Below are 20765 nucleotides of genomic sequence, written 5' to 3'. Positions count from 1 at the left end.
CTCCCATTAACCCAACATAACATAACAACCTTACCATACTTTATCGTAATAGACACAAGTCCCTATATCAGCTATTTTAACCCGCTTCAAATTGACTCTAGAAACTGACGCTTTGGTCAAATAATGCACGCAACCTTGTATTTTAAGCTTCAACCACACGCTGTGCCGCATTCTGCCAAGTGGGGCGCGGCTTGAACCTGTTGCATCTGCCTGCAGCCCACCAACACAACCATCAGCCCAAAGCCAGCCAGTGTGCGGTACGAGAGGTGGGCTGAAGAGAGCGGCGCCGCGACACCACCACGAGCTAGTGTCGGACGCACGATCAGTGTCAAACAAGAATGGTGAATCGAAAGGCCGCGCATGAGGTGCTGGTAGAGCGACGTGTGCTCTTCGTCGTCACCGGCTTCCTCACGTTGGGCTGCCTGCTATGGATTATCGCAATGTCTACCGACTACTGGGGCATTGTGGACGGTGGGACTGGTGTCTATATCCCGTCCTCTGACCACTTCTTCCTTCGCTCCTATACGGGCATATGGAGAACCTGCAGGACAGCCTATGAAAATTCGTCCAAGGAAGTTATCACGGGTGAGTAGCGAGATATCCAGATAATAAACGCTGTTCTTTATTAGTAACGTGATTGGATGTTGTTTTTGCTGTCAACACGCTCTTGGGGGTTTTTAAAGCTACTGGTGATGTACAGGAATGGAACCAGTAATGCTTTTGTATCTACGTTTTTTTTTTTTTAATATGTTTTAGTGAAAGTTCTTAGAGATTATGAAAGTTTGTGGTATTTTGAGATCTATATTAACATTTTAACAGGCTCAAATAGAAATAACTAGGTTTTAAAAGGTGTTTTAGATTATTATACGTCTTGTTCTTCACAATAATTGTATGCGCACCTTGTCTTACCTTGATGTTTAACCCTTTCAGTATCATTACGAGTTCCCATATTCGTTCTGGTTACTCTTTGGTGATTTTATATAGCATCAGAAAGTCATGTGGGGGATTTAAATAATGAAGATTCTGTCTATTAATCTTCTGATTTCTATAGATTTTTTTCTAATGTCAATAAAATGGTCTAATCGTACACAAATCTCAAGGTAAAAATGTGCCCCAGTATTGAAGGGGTTAACAGGCTCTAGTGGAAGTTACCTGCATTACAAGATTTTATATGTTACTAGTGATGTTTAGCAAGAATCATACAGTGTAAACAGAAGTAATACCTTTAAGAGCTAATAAAGTATCACTGTGGTCTTTGATTTTTTTTTTTTTTTTTTTTTTTGTGTGTGTGTATGTTTGTGTGTGTTGGGGGAACCGAGCGTGTAAGACTGTGAATCTTTACGTTAAACCTGTTTGCTGGAGATGACAGTTAAAAGTCATACCTACCGCTCTCCCAAAGTGTTTTTTTGATGAGAGGGCAAGTGTGGGCCATGTGTATGTGAGTTCTTCTTGTGATCTTTTTTTTCAGTTTCGTATCTCTTGATAGTATTTAAAGGCTTAAGTGAGATGAATGGAGTAGAAAAATCGGCGAATTTCATCAGAGGTTGAATATAAGACACTTCTCGTAAATTCATCTACTCTGTGATAATATAATGTGATTCTCTTTCCCGGCTGGCATCTTCTTTAGGCTTATCTTTTTTTTCTTTTTCGTTTACTTCCTTGGTTAGGTTCTCTCCTAAATAAATCGCTCTCTCTCTCTCTCTCTCTCTCTCTCTCTCTCTCTCTCTCTCTCTCTCTCTCTCTCTCTCTGGTAAGATTCACCCTACTTCAGTATTGAGGAGAGAGAGAGAGAGAGAGAGAGAGAGAGAGAGAGAGAGAGATGGGGGGGAACAAGAGTTAAAAGAAATAACCCTTATTCTATCATTACATAAGAGGATAACAGCTACAATTTTCATCGCAGGCCATTCCATTCTCCCTCCCTCGTTCTCTCTCTCTCTCTCTCTCTCTCTCTCTCTCTCTCTCTCTCTCTCTCTCTCTCTCTCTCGTACTTAGTTTGAAAAATCGTACCTTGCTTTTATAAAAACGACACAGTTCCATCATATTTAAACTAATTACTCATACAAATTGGGAATTCTAACTTTTACAAGCTATATATATATATATATATATATATATATATATATATATATATATATATATATATATATATATATATATATATATATATATATATATATATATATATATATATATATATATATATATATATATATATATGAAATATTATATATTTCATTCGAATAGGAGAGAATGGTTCTGATTGATAGCAATGGATCACATTCTTATTCTGACTACAACAGGCTCATGTATCAATTCTGGGAGTTTTCGAGTGTATTTTCATGATTCCATTGAAGTTAACAAGGGTTCTGTATTATCAACTAGCTTTAGCGGAAGGGAAATTAGTTTCCATCAGTGGTTTTTTTTTTATGATTCTATTGATAATTTAACAAGAATGTTGCAACATTAACCTGATTTAGTGGAAGATAATTAGTTTTCTTTAGTATTCTCAAGATTTTAATTATATTCTGATAGGAATACGTTATTAATAGGCTTTAGTTGAAGGTAAAGGAGTTTTCGTGGATATTTTCATTCTAGAGACAGTGTAACAAAAAAATCTGCATCATTAGAAGGAAAGATACCGATGAGAGCCTAACCATTCATCATCGTGACTCGTGACAATTTCATGCTGGGAGACCTTGCCTCAAAAGTGAATGAAGGACACCACGGAGGACTAAGAGCCTGCCTGCCTTGGGATCTTATGCAACACCTTTGTGCCGTACCTCCATTACACTCAAAAGGCTGAGGTCACACGGCCTTTTAAGGGTATTTTTATGGTTCTATTGATGTATTAGCAAGAATAACAGTCTTAAGAACCCAGCTAGTCATTTCAACGTCCCATCTCCACTACACTCAAAAGGCTTTAGTTAAAGTGACATGTTTTTGAGAATATTTTTATGATTCTAATGATATATGAACAGGATTTCTACATCACTAGCAAGAGAAATTGTCTTGAGAACCCAGTATTTTATAGTTTTAAGGATATATTAGCATGATTTCTACATTATTAGCACGAGCAACAGTCTTGAAAACCCGGCTAGTCATCTCTGTGGGCTAGAAGTCGTGATGGAAACTGCTTGTGAGGTGCGAGTGATGTCCAGACCCAGTATGACTATACTGAAAGCGTCCACCTCAGCCTGTAGCTCGTTAAAGTCACATTAGTTAGGAATGCACCTAAATAAGCAAGCATCAGGTGACTATATTTGTCGATGTGTGGCTTTGCAGTAATAGTAGTAGTAGTAGTAGTAGTAGTAGTAGTAGTAGTAGTAGTAGTAGTAGTAGTAGTAGTAATAGTAGCAGTAGCAGCAGTAGTAGTTGTTGTTGTAAAACAACAACAACAACAACAACAACAACAACAACAACAACAACAACAACAACAACAACTACTACTACTACTACTACTACTACTATTCCTCCTCCTCCTCCTCCTCCTCCTCCTCCTCCTCCTCCTCCTCCTCCTCCTCCTCCTCTTTTTCTTCTTCTTCTTCTTCTTCTTCTTCTTCTACTTTTTCTTCTTCTTCTTTTTCTTCTTCTTCTTCTTCTTCTTCTTCTTCTTCTTCTTCTTCTTCTTCTTCTTCTTCTTCTTCTTCTTCTTCTTCTTCTTCTTCTTCTTCTTCTTCTTCTTCTTCTTCCACCACCACCACCACCACCACCACCAGACCACCACTATCGCTACAGCCACTACTAAATATTTAAAGAAACAGCGTCATCATTCTCCTTTTCTTCTTCCTCCTCCTCCTCCTCCTCCTTTTCCTTGTGGGGACCAGTGTGTAAAATTGTAAGCTCGGGAATGAACCTGAAGACTCGCCTGGCTTGCAGCGGACTGAAGGACGGGGCAACAACCTCCTTGCTTCTCATTTCCTTTCTTTCTTTTTTTTCCACGCAGTCAGAGAGAGAGAGAGAGAGAGAGAGAGAGAGAGAGAGAGAGAGAGAGAGAGATCGTGTTACAGTTTTCTTCAGTTTAGTATCTCGTACATATTTTTTTCCATTTGTTCTTCATTGATATATTGGGCATGAGTTTACTTTCTTTTATTGACTTTCTTTTCTTTTTTATTCTATTTTGAGTTAAGAAAGAAAGCGAGAGAGAAAATGTTACGGTTCTTCGGTATGAAATATAAATATATTCTCATTTTGTTTATTCTTTCTTTTTATTTTTTTTTTCTTCTCATTTTCTTCTACGAGCAAAAATGTAAAAAAAAAAAAAAGATGATTCGGCTACATTCCTCCACCTCCACATCAGCTGTATATTAATAATTCCCTACTTTTTTTTTCGTGTTTTTCCTTATTAATCTCATTTTTAGCCATCGTTCATCTTCTCTTTGTTATTATTTTTCCTCCTCCTCCTCCTCCTCCTCCTCCTCCTCCTCCTATGCCTAGTCTTCACATTCGTCCCCTTTCACCTCCTCTTCTTCATTATTATCATTATCGTTGTCCTCCTGCTCCTTTATCTCCTCTTCATCCTCCTTCACGCCTCCTCCAACAGTAATTGTGACAACTCGTTTTTCTCCACCTTTTCTCCTCTTCTTCATCCTCCTCCTCCTCCTCCTCCTCCTCCTCCTCCTCCTCCTCCTCCTCCTCCTCCATCACTGATCGTGACAAGTCGATACGTGCAACCCTTAGTTCTTCGCCGCACCTCTTTACTTCATCGTGTGTTTTATCGGTTCACTTAAACTCCTGTGATAAATTTACTTTCCTCCTTAGAACAATATAGACGCACGCGGTTTATGTGTGTGTGTGTTGGGGGTGGGGGATGACTTTAGCTCAGTTTATTAGGTATATTTAGTAAGCAAGGAAAAATTCGTGGAAAAATGTTTAGAAAATGAAGTTGTTATTGAAACCAAGACGCCCGTGAAGAAATACAGCTTGTTCGGCAGTCTAATGGGAAAAAGAGACGTAGACTAGTATAGGAGAGAGAGAGAGAGAGAGAGAGAGAGAGAGAGAGAGAGAGAGAGAGAGAGAGAGAGAGAGAGAAAGAGAGAGATCCAATAAACTATACTATCCTCAGAAAGAAAAAAAAAACCAGGAATGTAATAAAAAAAACAATAGAAAAGGGGAAAAAATAACCAGATAAAATTTTAAAAGACGTCATGATTTCAACTGTTGACAACGAGAGAAATGAAATTAAAAATAATGATAATTGGAATAACAAGAATGACAGAAAAAAATACTAAGAAGATTAAGAACAACAACAAGAACAACAAAAGAACAAGGAAACGAGGAAAACCGGTGATGGTGGTGGTGGTAGTGGGTGGCGGCGAGGAACAGAGGACAGAGGAGAGACAGGACTTTGACGGGGGTGGGCTAGTTGGGGAAGCGCTCTCCGTGACGGCCAGCTGAGAGATGCATACTGATGCTTATGCCAGTAAATTCCTGGTCGAAATACCGTAGCAAAGAGCAGCGTCTCAATATTAGAAGAGGAGGAGTAGGATAAATAAGAGGAGTTGGAGTATGAGTAAGGACAATAGGAAGAATAAGAAGAGGATGAGGAAAAAGGACAAAAGGAGAACTATAGCAACAACAATAACAAGAGCAGGAAGAGAGTGAAAAAAGGAGGATGGGAACTAAAGCGACTAACACTGGTCTGCTTTTGTGAGTAAGGTTTCAAAAATAAGTCTGCGTTTGGGCACTGCCAAGGCCACGCGCCTGAGGCAGGACACACTCACACACACACACACACACACACACACACACACACACACACACACACACACACACACACACACACACACACCATAAACTTAGCATCTTAGCACCGTGAATACGAGTAAACAAAAATAAAAGTAAAAAAAGGGCGAGATTTTAACTATCAACACGCGTTCAGCCTTCACATCTACAAGACACAAACAACTTCATTGTAAGACTTAACACAAAGGAGGAGAGATGAAACCTATCTGACGTTAATATAGAAGGTTCCAGTCGTTTATAACTAATGTAAACTAATTTGTCACAGCGTTTAGTGTCCCTTCATTGGCTCGTGTCACGATTAACGTCTGCAAACAAGAGAGAAGAGACTAACCCTATCTGACGTGTACGTATAAAGGTTCCAGTTGTTTATAATTAACCGTAGCTAATTTCTCAAGGCGTTTAGAGCCACGATTGATATTCTTGTCATATTGGAGTTAGAAATGTCTACTTATAACTTAGGTCCTCTCTCTCCCTCTTTTCTTTACTTATTATTCAGGTCATCTGCTCATACTCTCCTCTTTTTCTATCCTACCCTCGTGCACTGCTTATTAATTACAGTAATACTTCAGTTTGAAAAGCATCGTATCTTTTTCTTTTGTCTATCTATTTCCAAGTCTCTCTTTTACCATTTCTCTTTTTTACGCTATCAATTCCTTTTCTTTTACTTCCTCTCATAAAATCCAACACTTCTCTTCCTTCCTCTATTCTGCGCTCAAAAAGCGCCATAAAGTAAGACAAGATGCAAGAAGCAATCCAACCTAGACGTGGAGGGCGCTGAGGTCACATGCACACACACAAACAAATACACACGCACGCAGGCACGTGAGCACACACACACACACACACACACACACACACACACACATAGACTGGTAAACATCATATCAAACTTAGTCAGGAGTACTTTAATGATAATAACAAAGAGGAAACAGAAATAGAAGGCTAATCTGTTTTGGAGGCCTCGGATGTTTTCTCTCTCTCCAGTCAAGGAGTATAATTTTCCAATCTATATGCATGGATTCTATACGCAGCCACTATACCAGAGACCAATACTCAGGTGAGTCACGTAGCTTTACTTTTATTGTTCTTGTTTTAATCTTTGTACTACCTATTGTTTGTTTTCTATTTTGTCCTTTGTCACTTTTATCTTTTAACTTGACTTGTTTCCTGATATTTTTTTTACGATATTTATACCTTTAGTTGATTATTTTGTCCTTTTTGGTTTGTAATATTTTTTTTCTACGATGATCTATATCAAAACCAGAGTTGCATTATTTTTTTACTTAACGAGAAAAACAAAGGAACACGGACTGAAATAACCACCACGATTCACTCTTTTATACAACTAATAATAATAAAAAAAAAACAAGATCCCCATCATTAACTGACAAAAAAAAAACGAGAAAAACATATCCATTTTCATTTACACAGTGAAAATAACAGCGACAGACAAAAATAACCGTACGTATAATGATTTTACATACCTAATAGTAGAAAATAAAGACGTCCCTCTCACAACTTTTAAATAATGAAAAGACGACGAATAAAAACAGAGAGAGGGAGGAAAGAAACAACAGTTATTTCATCAAAACATCCTTTTGGCCTAAACATACTTTTTGGATTTTCGAAGCTGTAGAAACGAAGATTTGATTTGATTTGATTTAGATTTACTTGGCAATTTTGTTTACATTGATATATACTCTACATAGAATATGACTAAAGGCAAGGTCCAATAAGACAAAGCTTCAGTAGAACCTGTAAACTAGTATTGTGGTAGACACAAGGAGAGGAGAGGAGACGCTTGGACTAAGTCTGTATTGCTCTTCGTCAGTGAACGATGAAGAAGAGAGAAGCTTTCCACTGAGACGCTGCTGATAGTGACTCACGGTGATGGAGACCGAGATGGTGAGGGAGGAGGAGGAGGAGGAGAGGGTTGTAAAATGAGAGATGTGGAGGGAGAGGTAATAGCGGAAAGGAAGGAATTATTTGCTGGAGAAAGGAGAGAGAAATAAGGAGAGTGAATGAAGGGAGGAAGTTTTAGAAGAGGAAAGAAAGCGGAAGAAAAAGAATAAAGAAAGAAATTACGTTGAGAGAGAGAGAGAGAGAGAGAGAGAGAGAGAGAGAGAGAGAGAGAGAGAGAGAGAGAGAGAGCGGAAGAAAAAGAATAAAGAAAGAAATTAGGTTGGGAGGAGGGAGAGAGAGAGAGAGAGAGAGAGAGAGAGTCGTGCGCATGAAATATTGTCAATGCGTAGCAGAGAGAGAGAGAGAGATGGGTGGATGAGGGTTGAGGTGCAATTAGATCGATTTTCTGATGAATAGCTGCGAAGTGGCAGCCAAAACATGCAACACCAACTTTCACCACCGCTACCACCACCACCACCATGCATTAATTTTCTAGGGACTCTCAATCAAGAACGTCAATGAAAGCCCAAGTTATTTCAACCTCTACAATTCACACTCATTGCCACTGTCACTAATACCAACACTGTCCACCATCATTACCACCACTAGCACCACATTCCTCTGAAACCCAACACATTTCAAAACATAGCAATACATTTTATTCTTTGGTTAGTCTTCCCATTCACGCTAATTATCTCCTCTCGCTCCATTCTCTTTAATAATCTCATTTTTCAACACTCCAGCGTCTCATCTTGACTTAAGCCATAGTGTGCTATCTTATAAATCACTGTGAGGTTTTCAAGAAGGTGTCATGGCGTGAGTGATAGTTGAAGAAAGTTTCTGCATCATTAGCGGCAAAAAACCTACCTAACCATCTGTGTGACCTTTGAAAACTGTCCTTGTAATATATTTTCTTTTCTTACGTTAGAGTTTCCACATTCCCACACGAAACTAACGTTCTCATTCACTCGCTGCAAAGCACCATCATTAGCAGGAAAGTACAGACCAGAGTACAAAAAGTGAAGATGGGGCGTTCCCCACAAGAATCATCGGCGTAAATCACTTCTAAGGTCTTAGTGAGAGAACGGAGACGCGTGGCAAAGCAAGGGACTTATGGGATCGATGGAATATGGACCGGGAAAGTGTCTTACTGATAAGATTGTTCCGCTACATTGCTGGAATTATGCATAGCTTCCTACCAGGGTACTAAGTTGGTGTGTGTGTGTGTGTGTGTGTGTGTGTAAGCGCGCGCACGAGGGATTGGGTAAAAGCAGGACGGAAAGGAATAAATGAAGTTTTGGCTTTACATCAATGAAGGATGGAGAGGAGAAAAGGAAGGAATTTATTATACCTAAAATGGATGACTGACTGACTGACTAGAAGAAGTAAAAGGTAATATTACCAATAAACTCATCAGCTGGGCAAAGGAAAGCTAAGAAGGAAGAGAAGGATAGGAAAGGGGGAATTGATCATAAGCTAGAGTAAGTGACCGGATGAGCAGAGATATTAACCGTCCTGTCATTACCCAGCGTCTTAATATAGTCTTAATTTGAAAAGTGTAATCAAGAAAGTTTGACAGCGTGGAAGAGAATTAAAGGTTTTTTTTCTTTAATAAAGTGGAAGAGAATTACAGGCATTTTTTTTTTTTCTTAATCCTAATAATCCTCCTCTCTACTTCAACATATTTTTAATTTCAGTGGGCGATCCTTCATTCCGTTTTCTGTGATCTCGTTTCTCTCTTGACGCCACACAATAAGATGGAAAACTTTTAATGGAACTTTCAAGCTTCGAGTCTTAAAGAAGATACTCTGCTCGTCCTTTCCTGAGCTGATTCGATTGCAGGCAGGTTAGTGGCATCCCATCCCTCGAAAGTAAGTACAATTCAAGGTGCAATAATCCAATTCTGGCCTTATATAATGAAGCTTTAAGCCTAAAACAAACATTCCAGCGAAATATAAATCAATTTCAGCTGATTACTCAATACTTAGCGAGTTAAAAAGTACCAGACTCTACATTCAAAACATGAAATTCTGAAGCCAATCGAACGCTAAGCTGTCCCACCCAACAAGAAAAAAAGTAACATTTAACAAATTAAAAAAGCAAACCATGAAATTCGAAGGTAAGAAGCAACAGTCCGAAGCGAATCGAATCGTAAGCCCCAGAAAACTAGTCTAGTACCGCTGCGTCGCATCGAAACCACTGATCAAATTGAGTTGGCAGGCAGCAGCAGCAGCAGCAATACCAGAAGTAGAAGAGTGGAGGGCGCAAGAGGAGGAGAACCAGGCAGTCAATACATGTTCTATAATTCACTGGCACGGCGGAACTTGCCACGAGAGGTGAAGGGGAAGGGGAAAGGGAATGCAGGCGCGACAAATTCTACACTCCCTCATGGAAACTCTAGCGTCATCACTCCCCATGTACACCCGCCCCTCCCAACCCAACCATTTTATCATATTGTGTATTTTCCCTTTGTTCTTACTTTTAAGCATGACGTATAGAAAGAGAGTGAGAAATGGAGAGGGAGAGGGAGGGAGGAAGGGAGGGAAGGAGAGACGTGATGTAATCCAAGTTGTTCCCAAATTATGGATGCCACAAGTGTTAATCGAAACGTAACACGATATAATTATGTATCACTTGGAGAGAGAGAGAGAGAGAGAGAGAGAGAGAGAGAGAGAGAGAGAGAGAGAGAGAGCAGGAGGAGGAAGGAATAAATGTTTAGAGACACAGAAGCCAAAATGTAAATAAAATGAAACACACACACACACACACACACACACACACACACACACACACACACACACAAACACCAAGTAATGTAGTGGTTAGCACACTCGGCGCACAAACAAGAAGGCCCGGGTTCGAGTCCCGGGCGAGGAGAGGCAAATGGGCAAGCCTCTTAATGTGTAACCCCTGTTCACCGAGCAGCAAGTAGGTATACGGGATGTAACTCGAGGGGTTGTGGCCTCGCTTTCCCGGTGTGTGGAGTGTGTCGTGGTCTCAGTCCTACCCGAAGATTGGTCTATGAGCTCTGAGCTCGCTCCGTAATGGGGAAGACTGGCTGGGTGACCAGTAGGCGACCGTGGTGATAAATTACACACACACACACACACACACACACACACCTAACTGTTATTAGATGTGTGTGCATTGATGCATTTTTTTCCACCGAAGACAATGAGAATATTAATTGACGGATAAAAGCTAGGCAACGACACACACACACACACACACACACACACACACACACACAGTCTTGGCACGCATACAAATTCGCTCATATTATATTAAAACTGTGTGTGTGTGTGTGTGTGTGTGTGTGTGTGTGTGAAGCAGGTGCCGCAGCCTAGCCAGCCAAACACAACATTGAAAGATCGCACCCAGTAGGTTATTTTCTGCTAAGACATCCATTGTACTCTCTCTCTCTCTCTCTCTCTCTCTCTCTCTCTCTCTCTCTCTCTCTCCCTCCTTTCTAAATATTTACTCCAGGGGCCTCGTTCTCTCAACCTTTCCCGCCAAAACCCGGTATAATGTGAAAGTGACGAATGCGTTTCTCCCCCGCAGCAAGACCCATACGTGCATGCAAGGGAAGACAGGGTTAATCTATCAAAAGTTAGTTAGTTCACGCCTCACCATCAGTCATTGAGAGAGAGAGAGAGAGAGAGAGAGAGAGAGAGAGAGAGAGAGAGAGAGAGAGAGAGTGTGTGTGTATCAATGAATATGGTGATTTTCTGGCAAGAGGAAGAGAAGGACTACTGCTACTGCTACTACTACTACTACTACTACTACTACTACTACTACTACTACTACTACTACTACTACTACTACTATGATACGAAAAACACTGATCTAACGCAAAAAACAAGACATGAAAAAAATGTGACAAACAAGAAAGAGAAGCAAAGAAAACGAAGGACGAGGGCTAACAATGAAGAAAACGGGACAAGATTGAATGAAGGAGGGAGGGTAACTGCGAAAAAAAAGAGGAATAAAAAACACAAGAGACGTGATGGAACGAAACCACTCCAACGTCACGTATTTTTGTCACGTGAAGCAAGTTATGAAGGACTATTGATCTAGAACATTGTTATGGAACCAATTTAGGAGACCAGGTACACTAAAAGCAGATGCGCTGTTGCAGGTAACAATATTTGGGAAGCGTTGAAGAGGTGTTAGAGAGAGACAGAGAGAGAGAGAGAGAGAGAGAGAGAGAGAGAGAGAGAGAGAGAATGGTAAGGAACATACCTAATGACTCGACAGCAGTATACAACTGGTGTTTTTGGCAGAAAGAGGACAGGAAAAAGGAAGCAGCAAGGAGATGTAAAGAGGAAGGATGAGAAGACAAGTTACGGAGACAGTGAGAAAGAGAGGAGGAAAGAAGCAATGTTGAGATAAAAGTAAGGAAAGGAGCTAGTGAAAAATAGACCCAATGAATGCACGACGAGAAGAGAAAGGGGAAGAAAGAGGGAAGGAAACGAGGCAATAACAACTGGTGAGAGAGAGAGAGAGAGAGAGAGAGAGAGAGAGAGAGAGAGAGAGAGAGAGAGAGAGGAGTGGTCTAGATGGAAAGGAACGTGAGAAACTGAGGCGACCTTTGGCGGACAAGACAAGGCGTTCAGGTTCGTTCACCTTGCGTCAAGAGGCGGAGGGGGAGGGAGAAGAAGGAGGAAAGGGAGCGGTAGGAGGAGGAAGAGGGGCGGGAGGAGGAGGTGTAACATTTATATACTTCAATAACAACACACTTGCCTTAACCACAAGAACAAGAACAACAACAACAACAACAACTACTACTACTACTACTACTACTACTACTACTACTACTACTACTACTACTACTACTATAAATGAAGAATCATCAACAATGACAGTAGTAGTGGCAGCGGAAGTCGGAGGAGGAGGAGGAGATGAGAGAGGAATACCAAGTGGGCGGGAATTATGACCGATGACAACAACAGAAAAATGTCAAGAAATATAGACTCATAACATCAGAGAGAGAGAGAGAGAGAGAGAGAGAGAGAGAGAGAGTTTTAAGCCATATTCTTTTCCTTTCACTGAAACTTCCTATTAATTTACCAATAAATGAATAGATAAAGAACAACAGACTAATTATTCTTATACTTCTATCAAAATAAAATAAAAACAGAAGAATAACATTGCACATTCATAAGGCAGACAGCGCAAAGATTAGCAACATACAGACATCAATAGCCATTATCTCTGTGGCGTGGACTGGGTCGCGGCCCGCTGAGGAAGGACAAGACAACCCCAAGGCGAGACCGCTCTCTGGTGGGGCTGGCTTATTGACCACCGCGCCAGCCCCGCCAACACACCTCTCAGGTCACGGGGCGTCGCCTGGCTACAGCCGCTCACCACCATCCGCACGTCACCATTATGATCACGAGGAGGAGGGAAGGAGGAAAGGGAGAATGGAAGAGGAATAGCGGCTGAAGAGAAATATGAAATGGAATTGGGGAGAGAGAGAAATAGCAGGTGGTGGTGGTGGTAACTAGTAGGCAAAGTATATTATACAAATCAACAACCTCAAAACAAGAAAACTATTATCAATAACAATGAAGAAGAAAGCTAGAGAACACTCAAAATCAATGAAAGACGCACCAAACTAACAAACAATGACTCAACAAAGAAAAGGAAAAGTCAGTGAGAACTTGGACGTGGGCGAGGGGACAGAAACTGCGTCACACACACACACACACACACACACACACACACACACATCGATAATTGCGCTCCACCATCATTACTACGATAAGAATCTCGAATATAAGGAGGAAGAAAAGGAGGGAAGGAGAAGTATAACAGGAACGTGATAATATGTAGCAGTGTTGGTGGGGCAGGAGAAATTACGTCAGAAGTTATGTTATATTTTATACTGGCCTGAAAAGAATGAGAAAGGGAGAAAATATAATAGAAAAGAAAGTCTGGAGAAAGAGAAGTAGACTACTGATGAAGAAGGATCAGAGATACACGAGTTTTTAAAAGAAAAAAAAAGTAATAACAGTGGTTTCTGGTCTGACAAAGAGAAAGATTAGTATAATATATAAAATGAAGAACAAGAAATAGAGGAAGAAAGTAGCAAAGATAACATTTCTGAAGCGGAAATTAGCCTAAAAGCCGCGGCATCTTGTTTCTTGAGCTTACGTCTTCCCCAGAAAACTCCAGAGCATCTTACAGCCTTCCATTTTTCCTCCTTCGCGAGACGTAAATTCTCCGAAATGGGACGATGATGAGATTTCTAAAAGTTCAGAAAATTGGTTTCCAGTTATTCTCTTTTCCTTTTCTCCAGAGATAGCAAAGCTGGGATATCGTTTTCTCCACCTATTTTTCATTTATATTGTTAAGGTATCCTCTTTTCATTTTGTCTGTTATTTTCTACCTTTTTATTCTCGTATTAGGCTATTACATTACACTTTTTCATCTATTGTTTATTTATTTTGGTTCTTATAAGATAGGCTATTTTCCAATATAAATTTTATTTTTCTTCTATTTTTCAATGAATCGGACTATAATTAATGTTATTATGGTACTCATCCATTGCAGATTAAAAGAAGATTTACTCAATAATATGGATAATACGTGATGATTAGGCTTTGCAGTCCTCTCTCTGTAGAAGTGAATATAAAACCAGCGCTCTGAAAGGTCACTTCCTCATCATAGCAGGTGAGAAAAAATCATGGTATGCTTCTGACAGCTTCGACGGACTGGTGCATTACAAAGCAAAGGTGAAAAAGAAAAAAGAAAAAAAAAACGGGGGAAAGTAGCAAACGTATGATGAGAACGCCAGGGAAGGGAACGCAGGGATAGCCAGATGAACGGCATAAGAAATCATGCCATGTTTAATCTACGAAGCTGGAAAGAAAGTCAAGTATTTTTCCCTGATCAAGCATTTTTCCTCGATATAGTGATTCGTCAGTCCGCTAGCCTAGTTATTCAAGCAGCGAGATAGGTTATGTAGCTTTAACGTACGAGACTTGATATAGAAGACAACAAGCATAAGAGAGAGAGAGAGAGAGAGAGAGAGAGAGAGAGAGAGAGAGAGAGAGAGAGAGCAAGGACAAGGTTTTCCTAAAATATATACGTACAATGGTCCATCTGTCCTAGTAGTTCGAACAGCAGGAGATTTTATAAAACAGAGCCTTTCCTCAGCGTACATATCTAAAAATCATGGTTCTACATTTTGAAGCGTTAAAGTTAGTCACAGGTACAAAGTTGACTACTGTCTTGCTCTCCACTACAATGCGGGTGTTGGAAAATGCGAGAAAGAAAACTCCCCACTAATGTAAATATATTTTGGACGCGAACCAACTTGAATGCAGCTGTGAGTGGGGGAGTGTTGGGACAAGGAAGCGATATTACTTAGGTAATGCTTATGGGATCCGATAGCAACATTAGAGGCTATAGTGCACGTTAGACAATAGAAACATCAATCCTTTTTATTAAGTGATTCGGTGTCATTAGTTTGGGAAGCTAAAGATGCTTTTTGTAGAAATATAGATGATCTAACGCTTCATGAATTTGGTAGTGCCATTATTAGTAGTAATTGTCGTTAAATTGCAGAAATGTTATTTAATTGAATTAATCGATATAACTGTACTTTGGTAAAAAAAAAATGCCATTGATAAGAAATAAAACTCTAGTAATTATTGAAAGGCAAACCTGTTTGAAATAACTGAATGTCATAGGACTTATGGAATTTCACAAAGGAATCCTAAAAACACATTTCGTCTCTCGACCAGTAAAAGACCAAATAAATAAATAAGATGAAATGAAATAAAATAAAAGTGCAGGTTGCGAGGGTGTCGAATGTTGGGCGTCCCGACTCCTGCTCTTACTCTACACACTCAACCCACGTGACGCAGCTAGGAGCCAGCAGACTTTTCAGCTGCCGCCCGGGAACAGCGGGATTCTACGAGCCAAATGTGTTCTCTAGTCTTGAGAACAAAGGAGAGAGAGACAGAGAGAGGGGGAGGGGAGGAAGTCTTGGCTGTGGTTCTAACTAGAGTCCGTGGGAAGTGTCCGTCTGCACCACAGGAAGAGGGAAAGTGGTCATATCTTGAAACTTGTACTTTTGTGCTGTTATCTTAGTTTGCAGTTATTCTTTCGCCGAGTCCTGCCGATAACTTTGCTCATTGTTCCTACATTCATAATAGAAATTCATTTGATAATTCTTCTCTTTGTTTATTCCTAACTTTTTAATCTTCTTTCCATTATTCTATTCTAGCATTCTTTTATCTGTTGCAAGCTTCCTCTCGTGAAACCTCACTGCCAGCTCCTCTTTGTCCCCTCACATGCTAGACTGAGGAATTTACATGTAACTTTCCATTTTTGTTTTCTCTGCTAACCTTACGATAAACCTTTCTGTTATTCTACGCTCCCTATTCTTTCTCCTGTCAAGGCCCCCTGTCAACTCCACTCATTGTCCCCTCACTAAATAGATCTTGTTTCTACTTTAGCTATGCTAACCGTCTTGTGATAAACCTTTTTGTTATTCCACGCTCGCTTCTACTTTCCCGTCTAATCCTGTTGCTAATTTGGCTTACTTTGTTAACACACATATCTGAAGAACCCAACTGACATATCCCCCTTTTGTCTCTCCCAAACCACAGACTAGTGTACCCGCACCGGCAGCAGCCTAGCAGGACAGACAATTTTTACCCAGTTGACAGCTTTTTCACTTGCCAAGACCACGGCAGTGGCTACTTTTAACAGCCTCTTGTTGCTTGCCGATGCTTGCCTAACCTTTACCAAGACAACGCCAAAGTTTCAAGTAAAAGGATGCTAGAAGGCAAGGGAATTATGTATAGGATAGATAGGGACGGATATGAAAGGTACTATAAGATATCGCCTTGTTAACTTGATATATTAATATTAGAAATCTTTCTCTTGTTTCAGATCTGTGCACGACTCACAGGATCTTCACAAAAGCCAAGGTGCCTCATAAATCCTTCATCGGTAAGTTGCGAGTTAATTCAAGGATGGACGCTGAATTGCCATAGCTATTACAAAAAGAAATAAATAGATAAAGTAAAATAAATAAATAAATAAATAATAATGATTAATAATAGTAATAATGATAATAACAATAATAATAATGATAATGACAAAAAATGGAAATTGTATAAAGATAAACAAATTGAATAATAAAATAGATAGAATATATATCCTTTACAATCTCACAGTTCAATCGTTATCATAAGAAAACATAGGAAGTTGATAAGATGAAAGCTAGCTGAATATTGATTCTTACGGCAGTGTCAATAATGTTTCATCATTTCGTTTCTAGATTACCAAAGGACAGTCGCGTCGTTCTCCATTATCAGCCTGATGGTCATACTGATGGGGCTGGTGTTCTCAGGCTACACCTTTACCCACACTCGCTACATGTACAAGCGCCTAGCAGCATGTAGCCATCTTGTTGCAGGTCTGAATACCGAATACTGCCCGTTTTTCCTCTCAGTACAGTACTGAAGATAATGACTATGGTTAATGCCTCAATATATCACGACGCATTTCAAGTCTTTTTAGTGCCTGTTGTCTTATTTCATCCAAGCAAAACCGTTTTTTTCCTAACAGTAGCCTACTTTGAAAATATTGAAGGTCATGTCTATAGCTAATCCTTTTGCTAGTTATGGCTTCTCGAACTTGATATAATAGTCTAATGCAGTGGTTCCCAAACTTTTTTCTGTCATTTCCCCCTGTACCCAGTTCAACCATCCAGATTTCCCCCTTCATATGTATGAGAGAAAGAGCAGTTAAAACACACTGAGACTATTTACTGATTTATTTTTCAAATGTACAAATAAACTGATAAACTTATAGTTACAGAGTAAAGTGGATAGAGAGCAGTTAGTAACAACTAAGCATAGCCATAGAGAGCTGTTAGTAACAAATAAAAGGACTTTTGATTTGACTTTGAAATTTTTTTAGTTAGTAGGTAGTGTAATTATTTCCCCATGGTAGCTTCAAATTCCCCCCCCCCCGGGGGAAATTTCCCTAGTTTGGGAACCACTGGTCTAATGCAACTATAACGATGATATCGAGACAGCACTTGAAACTCTTCAGTGCCTAAAGTTCTATCTCAGCCCAGTATCGTCACGAGTAACATTTTATGCACTTGCCACTAGTAGTTAAAGTTTGCCAGTACATATACAAATTAACCTCAAACCATGTACAGGCTAAGCACCTCCGTGTCCTACAGCTGGATGTGTGTTGATCGTGATAGAGGTGGCCACGTCGCTGTTCCACTACGCTGCTCACCACATGCCCGACCGTCATCCTCCTAAGACCAACTGGCACTACGGCTACTCCTTCATGCTGGCCTGGGTCACCTTCATAGCGGAGGTCAGTCACTCTCGATATGTTATGAAAATTGAAATAGAATATCATGTAGCTTACATCAAAGTCTCATACGACTTCTACTCCCCCAGGCCACAGCCACCGTCGCCTTTGGAATCTGCTCCCGCAAGAGAAAGAAGGACAAGGCTCCGGACGACGAGTATGCCATTGACGAGGAGCCAACCATCATAGGACGATAAAACACTGGAAACACGAGGCTGCCGCAGTATTTTTGTGATGGGAAGGTCATGAACGTTTTTTTTTTTTTTTTTTTTGTTTCTCTTATGCATGTTACAACACTGGATGTTTGTTATATAGTGTTTTATAAAGAGGGTTATTACTCGCTGCACTGACTGACTGCATTGGGATCGTTGGAATTCACACTTCGAAACATATGCACGATAGGCGCATCAATTAGAAGAGATTAAAGAAGAAAACATGAATTAACAATTAGACACTAGAAAATTGTAATATCACGACAATCCCCGCATCACCACCATGTTACCATTAGGCTACAATAATTCTAACATCATCATTATCATCATCACACCTACAATTCCAGTGCAGGACAAAGATATGATCTATACAAGCTGTCTGCCAGTTCAAAGATATCTAAATAAGACATCTCCATTCTGCCTTACAACACACATCATTGTTTCAACTAGTCTACTCATACTCAAGCAGAGAAGTTCAGTTTAACAAGACAATTCAAGATAGAAAGGCATTTAAAGATTATAACTAATAGATCAAGGTGATCAATGCAATACCCTCCAACTCAGATCAGCTCAATTAGCTAGGTAATTCAATATAGATAGAATGGTAGCTAAGGGCTATATCCAGTTGACTTTAGATGATTACTACTGTTTCCTGACCTGTGTGGTGTAATCAGTCATGCAGTTAGCAATAATCAAAGCCTACAAATGCGTACTCTAAGTATTAAGGCCAATGTATTTAATTCTTAAGATGTTTACTATTGCTGTTATTGTTTTATCCATCTTCATCCATTACCGAATACACACTGCAAGCTTTTGAAGATTCGTAGATGTAGTTGAATCATTCTTATAAGGACACAGTGATCATGTCCCTTTCGAGACACTGAATCGAACTGGCTTCAGAATCACCCACTGACATGTATTTTATGATATACGTGTAACTTTCGTGCTTCTGGGATATATAGTACTGGTTCATGCATTATAACTGTTCTGGTAGTCAAGTCAAAGAAAGTCTAAATATAAACAACAACAACAACAACAATAACAACAACAATAAAATCCTTAGTTATTCATAGCAAAGAATCCGTTATAATTAGAATGATTATCATGATTCCGGAAACGTATCCTCTGTCACTTCGCCTCTTACAAATAATTATATCTTTTACATAGAAAAAAGACAATTGTTATCCGGCTAAGGTTTAGTATTGGTAGGTGGAAAGTCCTAAGCTTTGATTCGTTCTAGTATTTCTCCCAGTGTAAGAAATTAAATAAAAAGAAGTTGCTACGATTCGAAGAGTAATATTCGAAACAGTGACACTGGTAATGAAGTTGCCAAGTAATCATGATGAATGGCCACCTGAGCTAAGCCACAAGAGAGAAACCCGAACTTTCTTAATCAAAACTTCGTACCTTGAGTAATCAGGAACACAAGGCATCAGTCTGAGGTAACCGAATCATTTCTGTGGCGACGCGGAGAAACTGAATGCTGGTGATCTTGGCTGGCCAGACACCTTGCTTGATCGATACAGTAGCGAGGTGATAAAATAGTGCTGGGGACTCTATGCCACATTGCTACTGGTAATTGCTAGTTAGGTCTTCGTCCCACTTAATTTTATGGTTATCTTCCCAGGCTAATTGCATCACGGGTAGTTTAGATTAAAGTGTGGTGGTTGGTTGGGTCGACACATCAATACTCGCTTCTTGTGGCCTGATTACTTTCTCGTGTTCGTCTAGCATTAGGGTGAACGATCTTTGAGGAAAATATAACACACGGGATAATCAGTCTGCACAAAACTTGAGCGATTCGTTGGTTTTGTGCATCCCCATTTACTTGTTGTGGCTTGGTAACTTTTTCGTGTTGTTGTGGCATTAGGGTGATTGATTTTTTCTAGGGAAATGTAACAGAGGGTATAGGTAGTGTCTCAGAAGCACAACAAGTTACATAATCACAATAAAGACAATTCTTGGCGGGGTACTTCCGATATCAGCCATTTAGTGGTTAATTTTTTTCTCCCAAAGGCTTCACAATCATTTAGAAGTTAGCTGTGTTTTCATTTCTTGTTAAAAGTGCATTTTCTTCTTGTTAAGTGTTTGCTAAGTCCCATGAGATATTTCCCTCATTCCCTCCCATAGCTGAGAATAAAACTATTCGACTTCAGGCTTACAAATTTATACAATAATACCAGCTGCCTTATTATACCAGAACCTGAGTTTCAAATACTTTAGTATCTCATCATGACTCACTAACAGTCTGTATTGGAAATATAGCAGTTTTTAGGGGCTTTTGATTAATCTGGTATTAAACTATATATATATATATATATATATATATATATATATATATATATATATATATATATATATGTATGTATGTATGTATGTATGTATGTATGTATGTATGTATGTATGTATGTATGTATGTATGTATATATATATATATATATATATATATATATATATATATATATATATATATATATATATATATATATATATATATATATATATATATATATATATATATATATATATATATATATATATATATATATATATATA

General features: G+C 39.4%; 1 protein-coding gene across 1 annotated transcript; it reads left to right on the top strand.

Moving 5' to 3' along the window:
• The first annotated feature begins 232 nt into the window (after window positions 1–232).
• On the top strand, window positions 233–20538 carry LOC123510395. Its single transcript, XM_045265511.1, has 5 exons — window positions 233–585; window positions 16552–16611; window positions 16943–17080; window positions 17858–18000; window positions 18087–20538. The coding sequence occupies exons 1-5, from the start codon at window positions 339–341 to the stop codon at window positions 18192–18194; spliced, it is 696 nt and encodes a 231-aa protein (XP_045121446.1). The 5' UTR covers window positions 233–338; the 3' UTR covers window positions 18195–20538.
• The last annotated feature ends 227 nt before the right edge of the window (window positions 20539–20765 follow it).

Source organism: Portunus trituberculatus, chromosome 29 (genome assembly GCF_017591435.1).
Source record: "Portunus trituberculatus isolate SZX2019 chromosome 29, ASM1759143v1, whole genome shotgun sequence".
Taxonomy (NCBI): domain Eukaryota; kingdom Metazoa; phylum Arthropoda; class Malacostraca; order Decapoda; family Portunidae; genus Portunus; species Portunus trituberculatus.
This window is presented reverse-complemented; position numbering and strand designations above follow the sequence as displayed.